At 44.9% G+C, this 25,847-nt stretch overlaps 1 protein-coding gene across 1 annotated transcript in view; it reads left to right on the forward strand.

Moving 5' to 3' along the window:
• Positions 1-25,589, forward strand: part of LOC118371169 (transcription factor HIVEP3-like) — a 44,628-nt gene extending 19,039 nt beyond the window's left edge. The window contains exons 2-7 of the mRNA XM_052470165.1: positions 5,561-10,333; positions 10,665-10,855; positions 19,846-20,021; positions 21,131-21,223; positions 21,319-22,766; positions 23,459-25,589. Of these exons, the coding sequence (XP_052326125.1) occupies positions 6,038-10,333; positions 10,665-10,855; positions 19,846-20,021; positions 21,131-21,223; positions 21,319-22,766; positions 23,459-24,211 (6,957 nt within the window). The 5' untranslated portion in view covers positions 5,561-6,037 and the 3' untranslated portion in view covers positions 24,212-25,589. The remainder of the gene's footprint in view (positions 1-5,560; positions 10,334-10,664; positions 10,856-19,845; positions 20,022-21,130; positions 21,224-21,318; positions 22,767-23,458) is intronic.
• The last annotated feature ends 258 nt before the right edge of the window (positions 25,590-25,847 follow it).

A 25,847-nucleotide genomic window follows, 5' to 3' on the forward strand; every position in this document is an offset into this window, starting at 1 on the left:
TTCCTCTTGAAATAATACATTGTCTGTGAGAGTAGGGCCTGGCAATGTGGCCAAAATATCATATCACAGTATTTTTCTAATTTTTGACGGTATGAAATTATTGGACGGTATTTTATGTTTTTGCATAATAAAAGTTTTACATTTATTTGCTTTATGAGTGGTGTGTGACCCTAGCGTGACAACACATATATTCTAAATGATTTCAATGGGTCTTTCTCCATTCTGATTGTTTTATACTGTTTAATTCAACTTCAACTTAAAATAATTTCCTGCACTCATTTGAGATAATGTCCACACTGCCACGTAGGGCTGTATGTTATGGGCAGCAAAACAAGGTCATTTTTTTCACCAAATGTTGCAATTGTGATTTGACTTGTGATTTAGATTAAAACACTTGGGTGAACTGTTGGAATCATAGAATGCCATGGAGGAGTTATTTTTAGTAAATACTTTCTTAACACCTAACTTTTCTTAACTGCATTGTTGGTTAAGGTTTGGGAGCATTTCACTGTTGTATTCGGCGTAGGTGACTAATAACATTTGATTTGATTGTTGCAGGGTAGGAACCAAGTGATGATAAGTGTTTCCTAGGGGACCCTATAATCCTTGGCTACATTAAATGTTTCTTCATCTAGCCAACATATTCATGCTTCGCCTATTCCTCTTTGATTTAGAAGATACTGTTGCACAAACAACATGCTGATTTAGGCCTACACCAGCACTGATATCAGGCTCTATTAGCAAGCTACGTTTGCTCTGACTCAGCATATTTATTAGCTAGCTAGCCAGCTAACTAACGATTAGCATTAGTGGCTAACATGATTTAGCTAAAACTTGAGCAGTATTTATATTAAGAAGCAAGTAGATACAACATCTTTGTCATCTACATTGTTTCATGTGCTGCATTGACCACGGAGATTGAACACAAGTGTCTCCTGGTCACGAGGGGCTAGGTCTGTGTGGAAAGCGGAATGGAGAGAGAGCCGAGAGGAATGACTCAAGTAGCATAAAAAGGGATGCTACACACAGCATATCACATTTAACAAACCAAACATTGAAATACCATTATAAAAGGTCAAATAAAACGCCAAACCGGTACGTGCATCAATACCGGTATATAGTAAAATAATGTAACGACCCTGGGTTTATCTGGCGCTCGAGCATGCTTTTGCAGAACAGTCGATAGCGCTCCGGACGTCGGGCTAGAAGGTCGAGGGTTTGAGACCTGCTCCCTGCTATTTCTTTACAATACGGTATACCGCACAGCCATATGTGAGAGTGATGGAGGGAGAGAGAAAGAGAGACAAAGAGATGTTTCATGTTGTTATTGGAAAAAAAGTATTGTTACATAAGCCATTACAAAGAGTTTGGTGACACAATTAACAAAATGTTTTTTTTTTGGCAAGGTCGTTTCGCAGAGTATCTGTGCACAGTGTTGTTAATGCTGTTGAATTATATTGTAAATTCTTGATGTCAAAATGTATTTTCAAATTTAGATATTACATTTTGTATTTACTATGGTTTCTTAATTCTTCGTCGATCATATTCTCAGTTTCTCTTCTGGTGGGATACATGTCTGTAGAGCGGCAATTTAAAGCCAGGTATTGATTTTGGGATTTGTACATTTATTTGTCCAAAAAGATACGCTTTGTGGGAGGGAAGCATCTCAATTGGATTTCTCTCTCTCTCTCCCTCTTTCTCTTTTCAGCTCCCTCTCTCGCCCTCTCTCCGTCTATCTCTCCATCCCTTTTCCTCTCTCTCTTTCCCTTTCCATCTGTCTTTCTCTCTCTTTCCATCTCTCTCTCTCCCTTTCTCACCGACGATGCTGGGAGATATATTTAGCTCTCCTTCCCTCCATCTGCTGTCGCTCTGCGTGGTTTAGGGGTCACCATAGCAACCACCACTGGGTGCATATAGGTACGAGAGGAGGGACGTTTACTGTGTTTTAAAAAAAGTGTTTTAAACTAAAACAAATTCCGTTTTTTGTGGGGGGGAGGGGGTGGGGGGGTTGAAATATGATTTGAATATGTAGGAGACTAGGTAGTGGTACTAACCAAGTTTACTATCCTTGAGAATGAGATACCATTTCTAGTGTTTGAATGAGATATCAGAAAATCTGGTTCCCTCTTGTGCAGATATGGCTGTGTGTTATGGAGTTTAAGGATTGTGTGAGATATTATACTGAACAAAAATATAAACTTAACATGCAACAATTAAAAGATTTTACTGAGTTACAGTTCATATAAGGAAATTAATTAATTAATTTGGCCCTAATCAATGGATTTCACATTACATTTACATTTAAGTCATTTAGCAGACGCTCTTATCCAGAGCGACTTACAAATTGGACTGGGAATACAGATATGCATCTGTTAAGATTCCTTTAAAAAAAGGTAGGGGCGTGGATCAGAAACCCAGCCAGTATCTGGTGTGACCACCATTTGCCTCATCTCCTTCGCATAGTTGATCAGGCTGCTGATTGTGGTCTGTGGCATGTTGTCCCACTCCTCTTCAATGGCTGTGTGAAGTTGCTGGATATTGGCGCGAGCTGAAACACATTGTCGAACACTTCGATCCAGAGCATCCCAAACATGCTCAATAAGTGACATGTCTGGTGAGTATGCAGGCCATGGAAGAACTGGAACATTTTCAGCTTCCAGCAATTGTGTACATATCTTTGTGCATGGGGCAGTGCATTATCATGCTGAAAAATGAGGTGATGGCTGTGGATGAATGGCAGGATCTGGTCCATAAAAATGGAGCTGATATCTCAAAGTGCTGTAGAAACCCAGCCTAAAACCCCAAACAGGCCAGGTACAATGGGCCTCAGGATCTGGTCACGGTATCTCTGTGCATTCAAATTGCCATCGATAAAATGCAATTGTGTTTGTTGTCCGTTGCTTATGCCTACTCATACCATAACCCTACCGCCACCGTGGGGCACTGTTCACAACGTTGACATCAGCACACCCGCTCGCCCACACAACGCCATACACAACGCCATACACATGGTTTGCGGTTGTGAGGCCGGTTGGACGTACTGACAAATTCTCAAAAAATATGTTGGAGGCGGCTTATGGTAGAGAAATTAACATTATATTATCTGGCAACAGCTCTGGTGGACATTTCTGCAGTCAGCATGCCAATTGCATGCTCCCTCAAAACTGAGACATCTGTGGCATTGTGTTGTGACAGAACTACACATTTTAGAGTGGCCTTTTATTGTCCCCAGCACAAGGTGCACCTGTGTCATGAGAATGCTCTCTTGATATGCCACACCTGTCAGGTGGATGGATTATCTTGGCAAAGGTGAAATGCTCACTAACAGAGATGTAAACAAATTTATGCACAGCATTTGAGAGAAATATGATTTTGTCCGAATAGAACCTTTCTGGGATGTTTTATTTCAGGTCATGAAACATGGGACCACCACTTTACATGTTGCGTTTATAGTTTTGTTCAGTGTAGATTGAATATCAGGTAGATCAGGATGTTTGCTGCTGCCTACAACAAGCATCGTATGGACAATGACCTGCTTCTCTGAGCCCAGGCAATAACTGTGAGATGCCAACACCTGACGACACACAGTTTTACGGCATGCAAAATGTATACACACAATGAACACACTCCACTTGTTTGACAATTTGCACTGTTAACACTTGTTTCAGATTTAAAAGAAGAATGTCATCTCTGTCTCAAAGTGTAAATGAATATCTTACTGTAGAAAGCTCTACTCTACAGTAAATATACAGTGTTGGCTTCTATAATGGTTGTGTCTCCTCATGTGACTGTTTTGTAGTGTCTTAGTCCACCTGCAGTACAGTATCTGTCTGACCTACATTCCATCATCCACTCTTGAAATGCACTGTAGAGGTTGGACACTGATTTGCACGTCAGAGGAACACCTAACACACTGAATGTCCATACAGATGTACTGTCCTCTCTTAAGGGGATTTGGAAACAGAAGTAAAATGACTGACCAAAAAAACGGTGTAGTTATTTACTCAGTTTATCACTGTGCTCAACATGTTATCAGTTGTTTTTCATTGACCAGCAGCTAGCTCCTCCTGTGGTTTTGCCCTCTTCCAGAGGAACTTTGGTGCAGGCTGCAACCAACTGGTCAGTGGCTCTGTTCAAATACCATCCTAGCATACTTTCTAGTATGAAGCAATGTATTGGGCATGCATTCTAGGTGGTACGGTTGTGTGGATATTAGAACACACCTAGTGTATGGGATGATTGGGTTGTTGCTACAGTGCAGTATGTTGGGGCAGAGAAAGTAGTGAGTTTATTTCCTCCCATATTGGATTCTGCACAGTGTCACCTTGTATATTATCCTCATGAGAAACAGAGAAGCTAAGATGACAAAGATTGTTTGTATTTGGCTGCCTGGGTTTAGACCGTTATAGTGTTGGAGCCATTTAATGTATAAAAATACAAATGTTTTAAAGAACATTATTTGGTGAAATGTATATTACTTAATGGGCTTTCAGTGAATTGCTGTCATTAGAGAAGTCTGCTTGTTTGACAAAGGCATAAGAACCCACATGTGTTATTGTAGATGGTTATTTGACTAGATGCCGGAGTATATTTTCTTCCCAGCTGAATGACGTAATCCACTCCCCAATGGGAGAGGTGTTGGTGTTATCTTATGGCGGTGTCTCGCTGCAGACTACAACATTTGCATTTGGCCTAATTCTTTTTAGCTAGCGTAAGCAGCAGGGATTTGGGAGACTTTTGGGGAGTCTGGATGAATGAAACTATTGGCTCTTCTGGGTTCGTGAGTTGGGCAATCAAGAGGAAACATCAGTCTCCCTTGTCTTAGGAGTGTGATCCCTGAGAAACACATAGGAGCTTATGATTGAGCAATGTGTAATGCACACGGTTGATTGGGAACTATTCAAGGGGTTATTAGTTGCAGAATCTGAAAATGGATGCTTTGACTTGGAGTGTTTTTCTTCATAATAGTCAGGTAAATAAGATGTTAGTTGATGTAACCAGATTCCAAATCACTGTTGGTAACTAACACCTACATTTTAGGTGTATGTTTTTGAATTGTTATATCATGCCAATGTTTTTTGTTGTTAACAAAGTGCAACTGAAACTGGTCGCTATGAGAAATGTGCCCATTTAATATGACCAAACTCCCAAGTTTTGTTTCCAACTTGTTCATCCATCTTGAAGAAATAACAGTGATGACAACCTTGCTTTTTAGCTGTTTGGTTCCCTCCCTTCAACAGTAATGTTTTTAGATCATAGTGGGCAGAGAGAGACTGCCATCTGTCTCCATGGTGTAATTTCATGTGTGTGTGTGTGTGTGTGTGTGTGTGTGTGTGTGTGTGTGTGTGTGTGTGTGTGTGTGTGTGTGTGTGTGTGTGTGTGTGTGTGTGTGTGTGTGTGTGTGTGTGTGTGTGTGTGTGTGTGTGTGTGTGTGTGTGTGTGTGTGTGTGCATCCATGTGTTCGCACTATGTGTGTGTGAAAGACAGAAGGAAGGAAAGATAGAAACTACCCCTCAGGTGGGTCTGTCAGTAATCTGATATTTTCTTTTTCTTCTTTTAGATCTTCTGGAGTGAACCAGAGGACACAGACATCCAACCAAAAGTCCTGAAAACTGCATCTGAAAACCTGAAGGCCTGACACAAGAACAGGTTAAACCCAGTATCTGAATACCTGAAAACAGGACTATCTGACAGGACTGCCTCGGAAGCTCAGAGGACAGAGTTGTTGACTCTGGGAGCCAACAGAGCTCCAGGATGGGTGGCTTCGTTGGCTCAGGATGGAAAAGTTCCCCATCACCGCATGACAAATCACAGTTGTTGCCCAGCATCCGTTAAATGAATGGCTTGACCTGAGTAAGTACTAAGTATGAGTACAGACAGCCTGAAAGCCAGTATAAGACAGATATAACTAAGGAACAAAATACTCATCATACATCAATCCCAGAGTCTGTTAAATGAATAGGCTAGACCTGTGTGGCCTGTCTCAGGCTCAGGCGGAGAGGTCCCAGGTGTCTACCTGAGGTTGTTGTTCCGTTTTATGGAGGCGTTGCACAGCCATAGCTGCTTGCCGACTGGGGAGCAGTCCGGAGTTCACGACCAGCCTCAGCCAGGAGAGTCTGCTCTGCCTCTCCCAGACCCTCAGCCTCCCAAATCTCCCTCCTCCCAAAACCATGAACCGCAGACACAACAGACTCGCTCCAAACAAGGAGGCCCTCAACAACAACAACAACAACAACAGCAACACCATGGACAACACCACAAACTGCCTAATAAGCGGCAGCGCAAGCGTCTCAGACATCAGAGGCAAAGCGTTGATTCCGACACCCCTCCGGCAGAGGATGGTAAGCATGCAAAGGCAGAGGCAACACCAACCAGAGTGGCTCGGACCTCGTCTGGCGGGACCAGGGCGACTCCCTCCTCATCATCCACCTCCACCCAGTCTACAGAGGCTCCTGACACAGAGGAGAACCAGGAGGGCACCCTAAAGCAGAAACGGGAGCGTAAGCCTGGAAAACCTGGGAAATATGTGTGCTCTTACTGTGGCCGTGCCTGTGCCAAGCCCAGCGTCCTGCAAAAACACATCCGCTCCCACACCGGAGAGAGGCCCTACCCTTGTGCTCCCTGCGGATTTTCTTTCAAGACCAAGAGCAATCTCTACAAGCACCGGAAGTCCCATACCCACAGGGTGAAGGCCGGCCTCGCCTCTGGAGAGCCCAGTGCTTTAGAAGAACCAGTTCCAGAGTCAGAAGACGAAACTAGACAGCCGTTGTCTGCTGCTTCTTCCAACATGGAGAGACAAGGCAGTGTAGCCAATGAGAAAACCCATGAAGACACTGAGAGGTCTACAGAGCAGTCCAGCGGGATGGACAACTCCTACGCCGTCAAGAAGAGGCTGGCCATGCGTTTGAGCCGAGGGAAACGTGGCCCTCTAGGCTCGTCTGACTCGATCAGTTCCTCGATGGGTATGGGGAGTAGAGGCAGCACAGAGTCTGGCTATTTCTCTCGTTCTGAGAGCACTGAGCAGTCACAGGACAGCCCACCCAACGTAACCAAAAGTGCCAAAAGCTATGCAGAGATCATCCTGGGGAAATATGGCCGTCTGGGCCACCTCCAGAGGATGTCCCGGCATCAGGACCAGCAGCCTTCTGGAAGCCAGGGACAGCAAGAGAAGAGCATCCCATTCACAGTGCCCAAGAAGCAGGTCATTGACCACATCACCAACCTCATCACCATCAATGAGGCTGTTGTGGACACAAGTAAGATCGACAGCGTCAAGCCCAGGAGGTTCTCTCTGTCTAGGAGAAGTAGCACAGAGTCTAAGGTTTCTTTATCTCTGAAAGAGTCACCTGTAGTCCACCACAGCACCAACAACCCTGGAGACCCAGGCTTTAAGAGCAGTGGTTCCATCACTATGGGAGTTCCGTGTGAGAAGTTTCATCATCACCAGTCACTACACGTGGATTCAACGGCAGGCCAGACATCCACTTCCATGGCTCCTCTTCTGAGAAGCCTCTCAATGCCCTCTGCTGCTAGTTCTACTGATGCCTCCTCTGGCGCCTGTCCACGAAACTTCCGCCTTAGCCAATCTTTTGATGAACGGTCTGAAACACAGTCTCGCCACATTGGGATGCTACGACGCCAGCCTGCTATCGAACTAGGTGCTGAATTCAATAAAGAGGAACATAGTTTACACAGTAGCTCCAACACGCTCTACAATCACAATATGTCCATCGTGCCTCCTGACCATAAACAATGTCAACCAGAGCCGTACGAGTGTGAGACCTGTGGCGTTGGATGTAAGAACTGGGAAGGTTATAAGGCACACAAGAGGAGTCTGTGTATAGCACGACTTCCCCAAGAGAGTCTCGGTACAACAATATGCCAGCTGGACCGTTCACAGTTGATACACTATCCGATCAACAGACCAGGGGTTTTGGCAATGCGCAAGAGAAGGAAAGAGGAGAGTTTTGAATCTGATGATCCATCCTCTCCTGTCTCCATACCCACCTTGTCCACGTTGGTGCAAGGCAGAGACGAAAGAAGCGTAGCATGCAATAGAAACTCATGGTCACGATTAGAGCAGGACTGGGGAGGGACATCGAAAGGTTTCTCAGTGATTCAACATACTAGTTCATTTGAGAAACAGGACACTTTGTTTACAGAGAGTCAAGGTAAAGAGGAGGCACATATTCAATTCCCATCTCATGAGGATGCGTCTCAAAAACAACTGCAGGAACACTCGTCCAAACCAACACCTCGCAAACTGGTGCGCCAACGCAATGTTCAGGTCCCTGAGATATTCATCACTGAGGATTCCAACACCAATGTTATTGAGTCCGTTCAGACACAGTCAGAAATGGCCTCCATAATGCCTAAACAGACCAAGAGGACAGAGGAGTTCCAGTGGCCACAGAGGAGCCTCACCCTGTCAGGGGTCCCCATTGAGAAGCTTCCCCCGAAGAAGAAACGAATTCGCCTTGCCGAGGCCGCCCAGTCTTCAGGGGAGTCCATGTCCAGCTTTGACTCCATCTCCCTGCCTCACAGCCCCAGCCAGGACAGTTGCGCATCCCACGCATCTAACCGCTCTGCATCCTTTGAGGAGTCCACCAGACCCGGAGACATGGAGACCCTGGCTGGGATACCATTGAGGAGGTCCAGGGCGCATAACATGTTGACCGTCCCAGGGCTGCATCATCACAAAAGGGAGATGCGGCGGTCGGCCTCAGAACAAGCACCTCACGACCCACAGCAGCAGTCTGTCCTGATGGCGATGTCGGAGATGCGGAGCAAGTCCTTTGACTACAGCAGTTTGTCCCCTGAGCGCTCTTCGGCCGGCTGGAGAGACAGACGCAAATGTCTCCTCATGAGACACACTCCGGTCAGGGACCCAGAGGAGGAGGAGCAGCCTGCCAAACCTGCAGAACTGAAGCAGAACCCCAGTTCCTGCATTATTGCCAAACACACAGCACTAAAGGTGAACAACCCTTCTCACTGCAGCCCCAGTCCTGACCCTGTCAGTCCCAGCACCTTATCTAGACAAAGCCCAGGTCCGCAACACCTTAGTTCGGCCGCTGGTTCCCCTCTGTCAGGCGTTACATCCTGTAACCCTGTGCAAACTCTTTGCGGAGAGCCTCCCTCACAATGGAAACTGGATCAAAGTATTCAGTTGACTGGACATTGCTTTGAAGTTCTACCCTCTCAGAAGTCTGTAGAATCTCCTGATCCCCTCCAGAGGGCAGCCCCATCCCCTCTCTGTTCAGGTAAGCCTGTAATTATCTCCCTCCGTCCTGTCCACACCTACATCCACCCTGCCCAACCCCGGCCTGTCTACCCTCCCCACCCCCTCCACACCCAGTGCCCATTAGGGATTGCTAGGGCCCACTACCTTCCAATATCCACAGGCCTGAAGCTGGAGATTCCAGTCCCAACTCACCGTCATGATGGACATTCAGAGTTTGTAACACATCCTCCGCAGATCCTCCACCCTCACCCTAACATCACACTCAGCCCAGAGTTACTCCGGCCCTCCATATCACCAGCCGTAGCAGTAGTCCGGCTACAGGCAGACACCAACACCCTAGCCAGTGCCATATACACCACTCTGTCCCAAACCACAACATCTAGGTCCCAGGAACCTGTTTGTTCTGCATTAAACAGTGGAAATAGAAATACCCTAACGTCTGAACATAACAGCCACCTGGTCAAGACTCTGCCTGTAAGCATTAAGAGGTTGTCTGAGACTCTGCTACCAGTCAGCCAGTTGACTCTGCCTCCAGGCAACCACTTGGCTTTGCCTCTTCCCCAAGGCAGCCAGTTGTGGTCTGAGGAGGGCTGTAGATCTTCAGGCTCAGGAAGCTACAAGCGCATGTTATCCCCTTCAAACAGTGTCGATTTTAGCCCTGAGTCTAAACAGCAGCAGAAACGAGTGAAGGAGGAAGAAGAGGAGAGTTGTGTAGGAAACGTAATCGCAGAAACATCAACAAAAGAAGAAAAGGTTGAGATTCCAACATGTTTACCGAGAGTGTGTACTCCCATAAGTCCAGAAGGACCTTCATATCCAACCCTCCAGTCCACCACCTCTCACAGCTGGTGTTATCTGAACTACGTCAAGCCAAACCCCTCCACCTCGACTGACCAGCCCTCAGTGTACTCCTCCTGGTCTACCAGCGAGTATGACTCCAACCCTCCAGGCCTCTCCACCAAGACGGCCCTGTCCCTGTTGGACTGCAAGCAGAGGGTCAGCTACACCATCTATACCATGTCTCCCATGTCATCCACCCCGGCAGAGACCACACCAGAGCCTGCCGACATGAAGACGCCATGCCCTTCTGAGGTAAGTAGACTTTACTGGAGGCCTCCTCATAGAATGGCCAATGTGAAACAGGAAGTACTGTATGTAGTTATTTTACCTTGTCCCATACTGTACTATGTGTTGTAGTCTTTCATACTATATTTTGTTTTTAACCCAATACAGTCTTACATTTTGGCCCTACTTCTCATTTGAAGCGTGTAGGTCAATATTGTAAATTGTAATGCTACAGTATAATTTAGATAAGTACTGAAACATATAAGTTATGATGAATTCTTCCCATCCCTGTCTCCTTGGCCTGATGTTGCTGGAGCAGGGTTGGTGAATTTGCCCTACATGTCTCTCTCGAGTGTAGGTACATGCCACTCTGCCCGGCGACAGCCACCGTGTTGAGACAACAGAGCAAGAGCAGTCCGCAGAGGACAAGGAGCCAAAGAAAGAACGAGAGGAGGAGGAAGAGAAGGAAGAGAAGGAAAAAGAAGAGGAGGCCCAGTCAACCAGCAAATGTAGAGAACCTCCACCGCGAATCTGGATCTGTGAGGGAGGGTGAGTAGTCTATGACTGATTACATTTTAGAGTTGAAATAGCACTCCATAATATTACATGATTTAAAGATGCAAAGCTTCATTGGCTTTATATTCATAAAGACATTAGAAACTATACTCAGCCTTACAAGTGTGTCTCTGTACAGTGCAAACCATGGTACATGTGTACTGTAAGCTACTAGTCACAGACAGTGAGGGTATTTGGTCTCTGTGTCGATTGTGTCGTGCTGGGAAGTGTTGTCGTTCCCCTCTGCAGGACATGAGGGGCTAAGGGTTGGCTGTCTGACGACACCAACAGAGCCCGTCTGTTGAGTGGCCCTAGCCAGGAAATGACCAACAACTACACAGCTTCCTCTACTGTACCCTGTAGAGGCTCAGTTACACCCAACACAGTCAATGGTTCTGGTCATTCAGCTGTAGAGGGGAGGAGTGGCTGACTTCATTCTCATTTTAGATGGGGATTGATTGAATGAATGAGAACTTACACATGAACGAAGATGCACAAAAAATCATGTATCTACAGTTGAAGTCAGAAATTTACATACACTTAGGTTGGAGTCATTCAAACTTGTTTTTCAACCACTCCACAAATTCCTTGTCAACAAAATATAGTTTTTACTTGTCGGTTAGGACATCTACTTTGTGCATGACACAATTACATTTTGCAACAATTGTTTACAGACAGATTATTTGAGTTATAATTCACTGTATCACAATTCCAGTGGGTCAGAAGTTTACATAAACTAAGTTGACTGTGCCTTTAAACAGCTTGGAAAATTCCAGAAAATTATGTCATTGCTTTAGAAGCTTCTGATAGGCTAATTGACATAATTTGAGTCAATTGTGGATGTATTTCAAGGCCTACCTTCAAATTCAGTGCCTCTTTGCTTGACATCATGGGACAATCAAAGAAATCAGCCAAAAAATTGTCTGGTTCATCCTTGGGAGCAATTTCCAAACGCCTGAAGGTACCACATTCATCTGTACAAACAATAGTACGCAAGTATAAACACAATGGGACCATGCAGCCGTCATACCACTCAAGAAGGAGATGTGTTCTGTCTCCTAGAAATGAACGTACTTTGGTGTGAAAAGTGCAAATCAATCCCAGGAATAACAGCAAAGGACCATGAGAAGATGCTGGAGGAAACAGTTACAAAGTATCTATATCCACAGTAAAACGAGTCCTATATCGACATAACCTGAAAGGCCACTCAGCAAGGAAGAAGCCACTGCTCCAAAACCGCCATAAAAAAAGCCAGACTATGGTTTGCAACTGCACATGGGGACAAAGATCGTACTTTTTGGAGAAACGTCCTCTGGTCTGATGAAACAAAAATCACGAGGGAGGAAAATTATTAAGTGTACATACTGAAGCAACATCTCAAGACATCAGTTAAAGACACCAAGTTAAAGCTTGGTCTCAAATGGGTCTTCCAAATGGACAGTGACCCCAAGCATGCTTCCAAAGTTGTGGCAAAATGGCTTAAGGACAACAAAGTCAAGGTATTGGAGTGGCCATCACAAAGCCCTGACCTCAATCCGATAGAAAATTTGTGGGCAGAACTGAAAAAGCATGTGCGAGCAAGGAGGCTTACAAACCTGACTCAGTTACACCAGCTCTGTCAGGAGGAATGGGCCAATATTCATCCAAATTATTGTGGAAGCTTATTGTGGAAGCTTGTGGAAGGCTACCCGAAATGTTTGACCCAAGACAATTTAAAGGCAATGCTACCAAATACTAATTGAGTGTATGTACACTTCTGACCCACTGGGAATGTGATGAAAGAATTCAAATCTGAAATAAATCATTGTCTCTACTATTATTCTGACATTTCACATTCTTAAAATGATAACTGACCTAAGACAGGGAATTGTTTACTAGGATTACATGTCAGGAATTGTGAAAAACTGAGTTTAAATGTATTAGGCCAAGGTGTATGTACACTTCCAAATTCAACTGTATTTGTAGAGAACATAAGAGGGATACTATTTTCAGAGGAGAGAGAGGAAGGTATATACCTAGATGAAGAAAGTGTTGTTTGATACTAATAATGGGACTTATGTAGGATGTGTCAGATGAGAGAAAGAGCTGCGAGAGATTGAGAGCACCGTGAATGGTCCATATTCATATCCACACAGCTAGATTGAATCACACTGGGGTTATAAATCAGACATAACTGACATTTCTGAGAACACTTGGTCTCCTCTATCTTATCTGTGATTGTGCCACTGAGGTGCCATCTGTGCGTTCCTCTGCATCTTTCCGAGTACCCTTGGGAACCTGTTGTTTTTTCCATGACACCTTCTTCTCATCTGTCACAACCCAGCTAGCACATAACATTCAGAGAACCATATGTTTCTTAGAGTTTGGTCAGAGCGTGGTTGTCCAATGGCCGTGATTATCCCACAACTTTCTGGGAATGGAGCAGGACAGTTGCTTGGCTTTGGAACATTCTCAGCACATTTAAGGAATTTGAACCCCTAAAAATCTACATTTTCTTTGTATTTCGTTAATTTAACAGAACATTTCCTAAATGTTCAAACATGTTTACATTTCATTTCAATTTTGGAAATGTTCTAGGAACATTCTCCTACATTCTCCTACTACTAGAAACGTCATCTCACTGCCAACTGCGTTTATTTTCAGCAAACTTAACGTGTAAATATTTGTATGAAGATGACAAGATTCAACAACTGAGACATAAACTGAACAAGTTCCACAGACATGTGACTAACAGAAATGGAATAATGTGTCCCTGAACAAGGGAGGGGGGTCAAAATCAAAAGTAACAGTCAGTATCTGGTGTGGTTGCAGCTGCATTAAGTACTACAGTGCATCTCCTCCACACGGACTGCACCAGATTTGCTAGTTCTTGCTGTGAGATGTTACCCCACTCTTCCACCAAGGCACCTGCAAGTTCCTGGACATTTCTGGGGTCAATGGCCCTAGCCCTCACCCTCCGATCCAACAGCTCCCAGACGTGCTCAATGGGATTGAGATCTAGGCTCTTCGCTGGCCATGGCAGAACACTGACATTCCTGTCTTGCAGGAAATCACGCACAGAACGAGCAGTATGGCTGGTGGCATTGTAATGCTGGAGGGTCATGTCAGGATGAGCCTGCAGGAAGGGTACCAGATAAGAAAGGAGGATGTCTTCCCTGTAATGCACAGCGTTGCGATTGACTGAAATGGCAGCAAGCTCAGTCCTATGATGCTGTGACACACCACCCCAGACCATGACGGACCCTCCACCTCTAAATCGATCCCGCTCCAGAGTACAGGCCTCGGTTTAATGCTCATTCCTTCGACGATAAACGCGAATCTGACCATCACCCCTGGTGTGACAAAACCGCCACTCGTCAGTGAAGAGCACTTGTTACCAGTCCTGTATGATCCAGCAACGGTGGATTTGTAGGCAACGTTGTTGCCGGTGATGTCTGGTGAGGACCTGCCTTAAAACAGGCCTACAAGCTCTCAGTCCAGCCTCTCTCAGCTTATTGAGGACAGTCTGAGCACTGATGGAGGGATTGTGCATTTCTGGTGTAACTCTGGCAGTTGTTGTTGCATCCTGTACCTGTCCCGCAGGAGTCATGTTTGGATGTACCAATCCTGTGCAGGTGTTGTTACATGTGGTCTGCCACTGCGAGGACGATCGGCTGTCCATCTTGTCTCCCTGTAGCGTTGTTTTAGGCATCTCACTGTACAAACATTGCAATTTATTGCCCTGGCCACATCTGCAGTTCTCATGCATCCTTGCAGCATGCCTAAGGTATGTTCACGCAGATGAGCAGGGACCCTGGTCATCTTTCTTTTGGTGTTTTTCAGAGTCAGTAGAAAGGCCTTTTTAGTGTCCTAAGTTTTCATAACTGTGACCTTAATTGCCTACCGTCTGTAAGCTGTTAGTGTCTTAACGACCGTTCCACAAGTGCATGTTCATTGATTGTTTATGGTTCATTGAACAAGTATGGGAAACAGTGTTTAAACCCTTAACAATGAAGATCTGTAAAGTTATTTAGATTTTTACTAATTATCTTTGAAAGAAAGGGATGTGTCTTTTTTTGCTGAGTTTAGTTCAGAGAAGTTAACTAACAACATTCTTCTGTACTTCAGAGTAACGTCTCTTACAGGTTTCCTCGTGGGTATATTTAAAGTCTTGTTCTCAAATTGTTCCGAGAACGTTAAGGCTTTAGTAACGTTCATAGAACGTTCGAAGAATGTTATTTAAAAACATACATTCCGTCTCGGAACCAGATCCTCATAGGCGGCACAAGGGCACGTGACCCGCCAGCACTCTCCTTTTTAGTTTTTGTTTCAGATGAATTAAAACCCCCTAGAGTCTATTGATGCACCTGTGCCTCACACAGTGATGTCATTTTGATTATCAACTGTATTGCAGAGGCTACAGCTTTATCCCCTCTTTCTGTCGATATAAAGTTTGTGCCTGTTCCATAATAGGGGGCTTGTAAAAGCTGTGTTTTTCTACACTTGAGAGGATCCGGAATAGAAAATTGTCACAATCGCCTGTAGAACCTCAAATCGTTTGAGCTACAAACTAATACGATGAAAGATGAGACGACACGAACATGACGCGGTCATTTGTTTTTCTCTACGGCATCCACAAGCTTTACTGCAGTCGTCTGAATTCTTTAACGCAGACGTCCTCATTTCTAAGAGGTTTAACCACAAAACCGATTGTCCAGAACAAACCATTTGAGCTAACTAATATACCTACAGCGGTTCTAAAATTCCAAATCAAATAGCTAAATGATACAGTTTATGACCATCCTAAAACAATTCCATATGTTAGCTATTGTGATCTAATTACTATGACCTACAGGGGTTTTTAATGACTAAACTTCATTTTAAGCCTACGTTTTATCAAATAATTATATCAGTGGTATTTTTTCTCCTTAATAAAGCCACCTAGCAATTTTATGAAGTTGGCTTTAGCTAGCTAGCTAGATAGGTTCCCAATCTCCCAACCTCATAAATAGCTACCAAGCCATTACAGACAATCAATCAAGTTAGAGTAGCTTGTCTAGCTATTTTACACCTCAGCTCCACTATAAGCGTTGCTTTGCCATCGGCGTCGTGTTAATTTTGACATTCTACCTCCTACACAGAGTGAGTTGTCTCTAGAGCTGAGAGGAACAGAGGGGAAGAGTGTCTTTATTCTATTTCCACCTACTGTCCCATATTCATTGATTATGCATAAAAACAGTGCTTTCAGAAAGTATTCACACCCCTTGACTTTCCCCACATTTTGTTTGTTGTGTTAAATTGATCCGAAACCCCATAATGTCAAAATTGAATTGTTTTTCAAAATGTTTACAAATGAACTGAAAATGAAAAGCTGAAATGTCTTGAGTCAATCAGTATTCAACCCTTTTGTTACGGCCTAAATAAGTTCAGGAGTAAACATGTGCTCACATAATAAGTTGCACGGGCTCTGTGTGCAATAATAATGTTTAACATGCTTTTTTAATGACTACCTCATCTCTGTACACCACGCATACAATTAACTGTAAGGTCCCTCTGTCGAACATTGCATTTCAAACACAGATTCAACCACAAAGAGCAGGGAGGTTTTCCAATGCATCGCAAAGAAGGGCACCTATTGGTAGATGTGTTAAAAAAAACAGTCATTAAATATCCCTCTGAGCATGGTGAAGTTATTAATTACACTTTGGATGGTGTAATAATACACCCAGTCACATCAAAGATACAGATGTCCTTCCAACTCAGTTGCCGGAGAGGAAGGAAACCAATGGTTTCTTTAAGGATGCCAATGGTGACTTTAAAACAGTTAGTTTAATGTCTGTGATAGAAGAAACTGAGGATGGATCAACACCATTGTAGTTACTCCACAACTTTATACAATTGATATGCTACTATATATCAGTGTGGCAGTTGTACTGAACTCATAAGGCATAAAAGTTCTTAAATTAATAAATGAGCTTCATTCATTAAAATTACAATTGAAAAGGTCAAGAGGTATGCTTAGATAACCTATGCAGAAAAATAGACATTTGCGACAGAATTAGGCATAATGATTAGTAGGCATAATGAACACCTCCCCCATTTCATCCTAATGTACTTCGTGCCCCCTTTGAAATAATGGGTGCTTGACGTCCCTGCTCAGAATGTTAAGAAAACGTTCCTTAGAAATCACTAGAAAACTTAAGTAACGTTCAGAGAATGTTCCGAACATGTTATTTAGAAATTCATACATTCCATTCTCAGCATCAGCATCATCAAAACTATCTCTATCCTCTATCTTGTTAAGTGTGTTCAGGTGTGTTGGCCATGCCCACTAATTTGCTAAACCTGATCTTAATGAGTGCTTGTTTCCTCTGTAATGGGGTCCATTTGAATAGAGTAAAATGAACAGATATGTTTCGGTAGAAAAACATGGCATGCTAGCTCCATCCTGGTGGCGCAGTAGACTCTTTCCATGGTTGGAAAAAACATGGCATGCTAGCTCCATCCTGGTGGCGCAGTAGACTCTTTCCATGGTTGGAAAAAACATGGCATGCTAGCTCCATCCTGGTGGCGCAGTAGACTCTTTCCATGGTTGGAAAAGACATGGCATGCTAGCTCCATCCTGGTGGCGCAGTAGACTCTTTCCATGGTTGGAAAAAACATGGCATGCTAGCTCCATCCTGGTGGCGCAGTAGACTCTTTCCATGGTTGGAAAAAACATGGCATGCTAGCTCCATCCTGGTGGCGCAGTAGACTCTTTCCATGGTTGGAAAAGACATGGCATGCTAGCTCCATCCTGGTGGCGTAGTAGACTCTTTCCATGGTTGGAAAAAATATGATTATGGGTTCCAATCTCACTGATGCTGTGTCACAATAAAACATGTATGTGTTTGCATGATTAATGCCTAAAGAAATTAATTTCCGTGTGTCCTATCTGTGCTTGGAGTTCAATAAAGTTAACTAGCAGTGTGTGTCATTCAATCTTATTGTAACATTCAGTGAAAGGATGTTATTCAAAAACCTCCAAATAACCTATAATTTCCGTTATTTTACATTAACATTTAAGTCATTTAGCAGACGCTCTTATCCAGAGCGACTTACAAATTGGTGCATTCACCTTATGACATCCAGTGGAACAGTCACTTTACAATAGTGCATCTCAGAGTGTTAATGAAAAACTTCAAGGAACCATAGTAAAATGTTCTCAGAAGAGGTGAAATTTCTACTTCTGTTCTCAGAACGTTTTAAAATCGTTCAGTTTTACCGGTCAGGAGACGTATGGCTTCGTTCCCACAACCAATGTGAAACCAAAAACATATGTTCCCACAACTTCCAAGAAACCCAATGTGTTAGCTGGGAATGACTCATCTCTCTTCCCGGCTGCGCTGTGTGGAGCTCTGAGCCCACCAACTCCATCTGTTGGGGCCGGTGTGTGTGAGGGATGATAAAACAAAGCAGTGAAAGACAGAGGAAGTCAAACAATGAACTTTCCGTATGGCTACATTACGGGGGAGTGAGGGCTGAGTGAGGGAGGATTTAGTGTAGGCTGTCTCGCTGAAGATAAAGCTAGGGGCAGGATCTATGAATGGGTGTCAGAGTAAACTATGAATTGCGAGTGGGTTGGTGGCCCTCAATGTGCTTACATGCTGTATATCAGTTTGACGTGGGATTTTTTTGTCAGTGGGCACGTACATACTCATGCATCAACACACAAACACACACTCACACACATTTGAAATACTTTATTTGAATCCACATTAAATCATAAAGGATTCAAACATTTCAAAGGTTGTTGATACAAGGACACTTAATAAGGAAACAAAAAGCTCATTCACCGCCACACAGCTACGCTGCCCATAACATCTGAAACAGAGCAGTACCTAGACAGTGGTTTTGCTCTACTCTTGGGCAGGCCTGCAATCTGAAGGCCACAAACCGTAAGCCTATGTACACTGCCCATGCTGCCAAATATCAATGCCACCCAGGCTGTCCAAGCCTAAGGAGCTTTTTAGAAAAGGCATGCTCCATGTAACTATCAACACACACACACACACACACACACACACACACACACACACACACACACACACACACACACACACACACACACACACACACACACACACACACACACACACACACACACACACACACACACACACACACACACACACACACACACACCGTTAAGCATGTTAGCTATCATTGTAATTACCATTCCTATTAATAGAAAGGTGTTTTATTTTCTGTTTATTTGGAGCAGCTGGTCTGAGCCCAGGGTTTCCCTCCCTCTCTGGTCTGTTTTTATTGGCTGGCTGTTCCAAACCATGTGTTTTTATTGGCTGGCTATTCCAAACCCCGGCTGATGTCGCAGGCTCTCTGTGTTTGGACTGGGGTTGGGTGATGGTGGTGTGAGAGGGTGGTGATGGGTGTTAGAGTGCCACTGCAGTGCCCCCACTTCAGCTTCACACAGAGGGGCTTTTATAACCCCAAACCAGAACACATTCCAGGCCAGAAGCGCGCGCACACACACACACACACACACACACACACACACACACACACACACACACACACACACACACACACACACACACACACACACACACACACACACACACACACACACACACACACACACGCATGCACACACAGACGGTTTGACCCCCTATCCAGCCAAAATGATACAGTGATAAATAGAAACATTATAGCAGCGTGCAGGTGCTATATACAGTATAAAGAACCAATGCTTATTACAGACATATGGCTCGTGGTTTCATCAGGGGTGGAAATTAACTCACCACTAGTAATTGGACCCGGGATTCAGATCAAAAGATCACAACTTTTGGAACTCTGTTCACTCAGGTTCCTCTCCATTCCTAGATGTTATTGAAAGAGCACTAGCATCAAGTCACAAGGTTTACGGTGGTAGCATTACCTATACATAATAAAATGACACTACACTGCATATATTCAAAGTATCTCTCTCTCTCTTGTCCCTTTAGCTACAGGTCTAGTGAGGAGTACGTGTACGTGCGGGGTCGAGGCAGAGGCAGATATGTGTGTGAGGAGTGTGGCATCCGCTGTAAGAAGCCTAGTATGCTGCGTAAACACATCCGCCTGCACACTGACTCACGACCCTACGTCTGCAAGCATTGCAACTTTGCCTTCAAAACCAAAGGTGAGCTATGGATAGACAGGACTACTGCCTTGGGGTTACAGATAATTACATGCCTGCTGCCTTGTTGTGGTTACAGATAGACACAGGACTGCTGCCTTGTTGTGGTACAGATAGACACAGGCCTGCTGCCTTGTTGTGGTTACAGATATTCACAGCACTGCTGCCTTGTTGTGGTTACAGATTGACACAGGTCTCCTGCCTTGTTGTGGTTATAGATAGTCACAGGACTGCTGCCTTGTTGTGGTTACAGATAGACACAGGACTGCTGCCTTGTTGTGGTTACAGATAGACACAGGACTGCTGCCTTGTTGTGGTTACAGATAATTACAGGACTGCTGCCTTGTTGTGGTTACAGATAGACACAGGACTGCTGCTTTGTTGTGGTTACATATAGTCAAAGGACTGCTGCCTTGTTGTGGTTACAGATAGTCACAGGACTGCTGCCTTGTTGTGGTTACAGATAGACACATGACTGCTGCCTTGTGGTTACTGATAGTCACAGGATTGCTGTCTTGTGGTTACAGATAATCACACAACTGCTGCCTTGTTGTGGTTACAGATAGACACAGGACTGCTGCCTTGTTGTGGTTACAGATAGTCAAAGGACTGCTGCCTTGTTGTGGTTACAGATAGACACAGGACTGCTGCCTTGTTGTGGTTATAGATAGACACATGACTGCTGCCTTGTTGTGGTTACAGATAGACACAGGACTGCTGCCTTGTTGTGGTTACAGATAGTCAAAGGACTGCTGCCTTGTTGTGGTTACAGATAGAAACAGGACTGCTGCCTTGTTGTGGTTACAGATAGTCACAGGACTGCTGCCTTGTGGTTACTGATAGTCACAGGATTGCTGTCTTGTGGTTACAGATAGTCACAGGACTGATGCCTTGTTGTGGTTACTGATAGTCACATGACTGCAACTTTCTAGTGGATACAGATAGGTGGATAGGTACTGGAATTTCTGCCTTATTGGAATCAGGTCTCACTTATAAAATAGATTTTTAAGGAAAGGGTATTGCTGACCTGCTTGGAGTTGACATCTCTGTTCATCCAGTGTGTTGTTAGTGATGTCTCGGGATGGTAATGTGACGGTTCTCTGTTGTTCCAGGGAACCTGACTAAACACATGAAGTCCAAGGCCCATGGGAAGAAATGCCATGACGGGCCAATGACTGGCTCTTCCCTGGAAGAGGCTGAGGAAGGTAGGATGATGTTATGTTGCTGTGTCTACCTCTTACTGTATCCAATACTACTTTGCTGTGTTGTGTTGCCTCATACTCCCCCCCCTTCCTCTCAGGAGGCAGTGAAGACTGCTTAGTCTGGCCAGAAACAGGACAGGACGAGCACCAACACTCTGACGTCAGCGAAACTGAAGAAGACGACGATGACAACGAGTATGATGATGAAGATGATGATGGTGAAGAGGAGTCCTGGTCCAATGAAGACCCTTCCTCCACAAGCCACCTGAAGCCACCCAAACCCCCAAACCAGAACAGAACCACACCAGACCGGGACAGGACCAGACCATCTGGGTCAAACCAGCCCAGCCAGCCTCAGAGGCTGAATCCTCAGGAGCCAAGCCTCTGTTACCTTGCTGGTTCCCCCAGCAAGAAGAGAGCTCTGTTCTCCCGGAGGAGGCACCTGGACTGCGCTGGTCACCGCTCCCCACGCCACTGTCCATCACCAACCCTATCTCCATCTCCATCTCATCGCCTGTCCTCATCTCCAGCCCTATCTCCATCTCCATCTCATCTCCTGTCCTCATCTCCAGCCCCAGCCCTATCTCCATCTCCATCTCCATCTCATCGCCTGTCCTCATCTCCAGCCCCAGCCCTATCTCCATCTCCATCTCATCGCCTGTCCTCATCTCCAGCCCCAGCCCCAGCCCTATCTCCATCTCATCGCCTGTCCTCATCTCCAGCCCCAGCCCTATCTCCATCTCTATTTCATCGTCTGTCCTCATCTCCATCTCATCGCCTGTCCTCATCTCCATCTCATTGCTTGCCCTCATCTCCAGCCCCAACCCAATCTCCATCTCCATCTCATCGCCTGTCCTCATCTCCATCTCATTGCTTGCCCTCATCTCCAGCCCCAACCCAATCTCCATCTCCATCTCATCGCCTGTCCTCATCTCCATCTCATTGCTTGCCCTCATCTCCAGCCCCAACCCAATCTCCATCTCCATCTCATCGCCTGTCCTCATCTCCATCTCATCGCCTGTCCTCATCTCCATCTCATCAGCTGTCCTCATCTCCATCTCAACACCTGTCCTCATCTCCATCTCATCGCCTGTCCTCATCTCCATCTCACCGCCTGTCCTCATCTCCAGCCCCATCCCTATCTCCATCTCATCACCTGTCTCGTGCTCACTCCCTATCCCCTAGAGTGGACCTGTCTCCACTTCGCTGCCCTTCCCCTAGGCATAACCTTTCTGCTGTCTCCTGCCACCCCTCTCATCCACTACTCTCATCTCTGCCCCCTAGTCATAAACTGTCCCCTGCCCCCTGTCACCCCTCCCCACCCTCCTCTCTGTCTCTGCTAGGTTGTCATGTCTCCCCCTCCCTAGAGAGACATCCGTTCTCCCTAAGAGGCCTCTCACCTATCAGGCCCAAGTCCCCCAGTGGTGGCTCCTCTGCCCCTCAGGTAACCATCCCCGCTCAACACAGAACCCGTCTGCCCAGAGACCCATCTTCAAATCCCCACAGGGACAGACCTGCTACAGCTACAAGCTCCAAGGCACGGCTGGTGAGTATTTCACAGTCTCTCTCTGTCAACCCTAGAACACAACACAGACACACTTTGTCCCCAACCTTGTTGATATTTGTTCAAGGTAGCTGTGGAAGAGTGTTTGGCTCGCTTGAATTTTTGTTGTATAATTGAATTTAATGGCTATAACGTGGGGACGGACTGGTTTGATAACCACAGTGCTGCTCACTCACCTGCAATGTGATCTGTCCCTGTTTGTTTAGTCGGTTCGGTTCAGAGATTAAAATAAACCCTTTTCTGTACACAAAGCAGTTCCTGTGAGGGCTAAACAGCCACATTCAAGTAAAATAAACATCCAAAACAAATACAGATATGCAGGCGGGTACATTCAGGGTTATTTTAAAGTCACACCTTTCTAGGAAAAGGAAAAAGGGTCGTTTTATTTGATTCAAACCAAACCAACAACACAAAACCTAAAAATAATGCGAGAGATCCCAAATAGACACAAACAATTTGTTCTGGGCAGTCGGTGATAAAACGAGACACCCACCTATCATTAGATGTCTTAGACTGTAACCACAGGGACTGTGTCATCAGCCTCTACCATTGTGTCAATTTCTCAGTCAGCTCACCATACATAACCATGGTATGTTTCTTCATAAGTCGTGTTGTGGTTTGGTTGTGTTGTGGTTCAAACCTTTACACCCTTCCTTCCCCTCATCCACACCCAGATGAAGAGCTACTCTGTTCAGGAGGATGACGAGCTGCGTCCCCCTCTCCTGTCCCCCAGGACTAGACCATCCCGAGGGGGCCAAGGGGGTGTCCTCAGCCACCTGCCTCTCCACTCCCAGCAGCTAGCCAGGACCGCCAACCTGCTGATCCCCATTGGGGGGATCCACATGGTACAGCCCAGGACCAGCCCACTCTACAGCTTGGTGACTAGCCCTGTGGCAGCAAAGGACACTCCTACTCCGGCAAGGATGGACCAGTCCATGACAGCCCAGAACACCCCTACCCCTTCAGAGATGGACCGGTCCAGGATCAGGAGAGCTGGACTGGACGAAGTGCCACTTAGTTGGCCTTCATCATTGAAGGACCATCAGAACAGTCTGAAAGAGGCTGCTAGGCCTAGCACTAGCATGCACACCAGTTACCAGGACAACAGGGTAGGAGAGGGAGGGGCCGGGGCCAAGTGCAGACAGTCAACACCTCTCCCAGACAAGGCAGGTATGGCCCATGTACACGTGTGCACCATGAGACCAGAGAATCATGGGAGTTTGAGTCGAAGGGAAGAGACTAAACTCCTGTTCACTGGGACAGAGGTAGCAGGCAGCTCACACACTACAGGCACCCGGACGAGCACTTTGTCCAAGGGAACCACACCCACAGAAAGAGATACAGATACACACTTTAGAGAAGGAAGTGTTTTTCCAGTGACTACCCAAGGCCAAAAGGAGCCGCCTTCTTTCCAGACTAAACTCTGATAGGAAGGAGCACCTTTAGGGAACAGTGTTAACAGACTTGTCTTGGGGACATCTGATATGGCAACGTACTTCCTACATAGGGGATACGGTGCCATTTCAGAGACAGCCATGATCGCAGAGCTAGAAACAATTCTGGTTTTGAGACTGAAGAAGACAAACGGAATCCACAAGAAGAGCACTCGGGAGCGTACAGGGCTTCTGACTATAATGTGATTATGTAATTATATGAATAATATATAGATATGTTGAATATGCAGTATATGTTTTGTAATCTTTTTTTTACTCTCTTCTTTTGGTTAATGGCATTGCTGTTAATGTATTATTGATGTGCTCTTATGCAATTCGGTACTATCCTCTGTGAGATCTGGAATGAAATGTAGATAAAGATTTTATTTAGTCAATCTATTCCCCCGTCGACAACTCTATAATACATTATACTGCTCTCGCTGTTTTTATACTGTACGATGTACAGGTGTAAGGTCTTCATTTGACATATATTGTCACAGCAAAATGATCCTGCAGCAACAGGATTTGAACTTTTAGACAATAATGTTGCTTGATCGGTGGGTGGGCTGGTCAGAAGGAGGCTACATGAAAAGTGCAATACTGTTAATATAACTGTGTGTTAGTGTGGGGTTACAGTGAATTTATGTAAATCAAAAAGCTAATATCTGCAACAAAAGTGTGGTCAAATGAAGATCCTACTCCTGTACAACCAAATATAGAAAGGGACTAGACATCTCACTCTGACCAGTATTTTGAAGTGCAATTTCTGTCAAGATTGTGGCTTGGAATGTTATTCTTAATGGCTGTGATTTTTTGGTTTATTTTAAAGCTGGAATCCATAATGGTGAAACCACCACGTCCGTGTGCGATATTACAACAAAGAAGTTACTGCAAACAACGAACACTGTTGTTTTTCACTCGAACATCATTGCACGTGCGATAGAACAGCAGAATTTACAACGGTGGGCCGACGCTCCTCACCTCCGCTTCGTCAACAAAACTAAAACAACGACCAAGGGGCAGACAGTGGCACCGTTTTCCATACTGTGGATTCCATATTTAAAGATGGTTCATTTTTTATATGCTGCCTGGCTGTTTTGAAGAATCAGGGTTAGAATAATATCTTATTTTCTACTATCTCGTTGAGAGTAAATCTTGGAATAGGAACACGCATTCGGGGTAGAAAAGCTAACTCCACTCATTGAATATTCATACAAATATATCTTGTTTTGATCATCTGCTGTACATGATGCAGTCTATATTTATTGCCATAAACACAGTAATAACAGGTCGTTTTTATAAAGGAAGCAGTTTCCATATTTGTCGTTTTCATGTGTCTTTTACCATTAAAATGAGTTTTTACAGATTTATAATGAAATGGTGTCCCTGTGTATGTTTTCTTTCGATCTACACATTTGGTTCTGTTTAATTCAATGCAGCATCATTCAACAGTGCTACAGTATATCTTGTATTTTATGTCGCCCTCTTGTGGCTGCTAGTGCTGGTCCCTCACTAGTCTCGTACATTTGTACTTTTGAGCTTTTCAGCAGATGCTCTTATCCAGAACGACTTACAGTCAGTGCATTCATCTTAACATAGCTCGGTGAGACGCACACATATCTCAGTCAGA

The sequence above is a fragment of the Oncorhynchus keta genome, chromosome 19 (genome assembly GCF_023373465.1).
Source record: "Oncorhynchus keta strain PuntledgeMale-10-30-2019 chromosome 19, Oket_V2, whole genome shotgun sequence".
Lineage (NCBI taxonomy): Eukaryota > Metazoa > Chordata > Actinopteri > Salmoniformes > Salmonidae > Oncorhynchus > Oncorhynchus keta.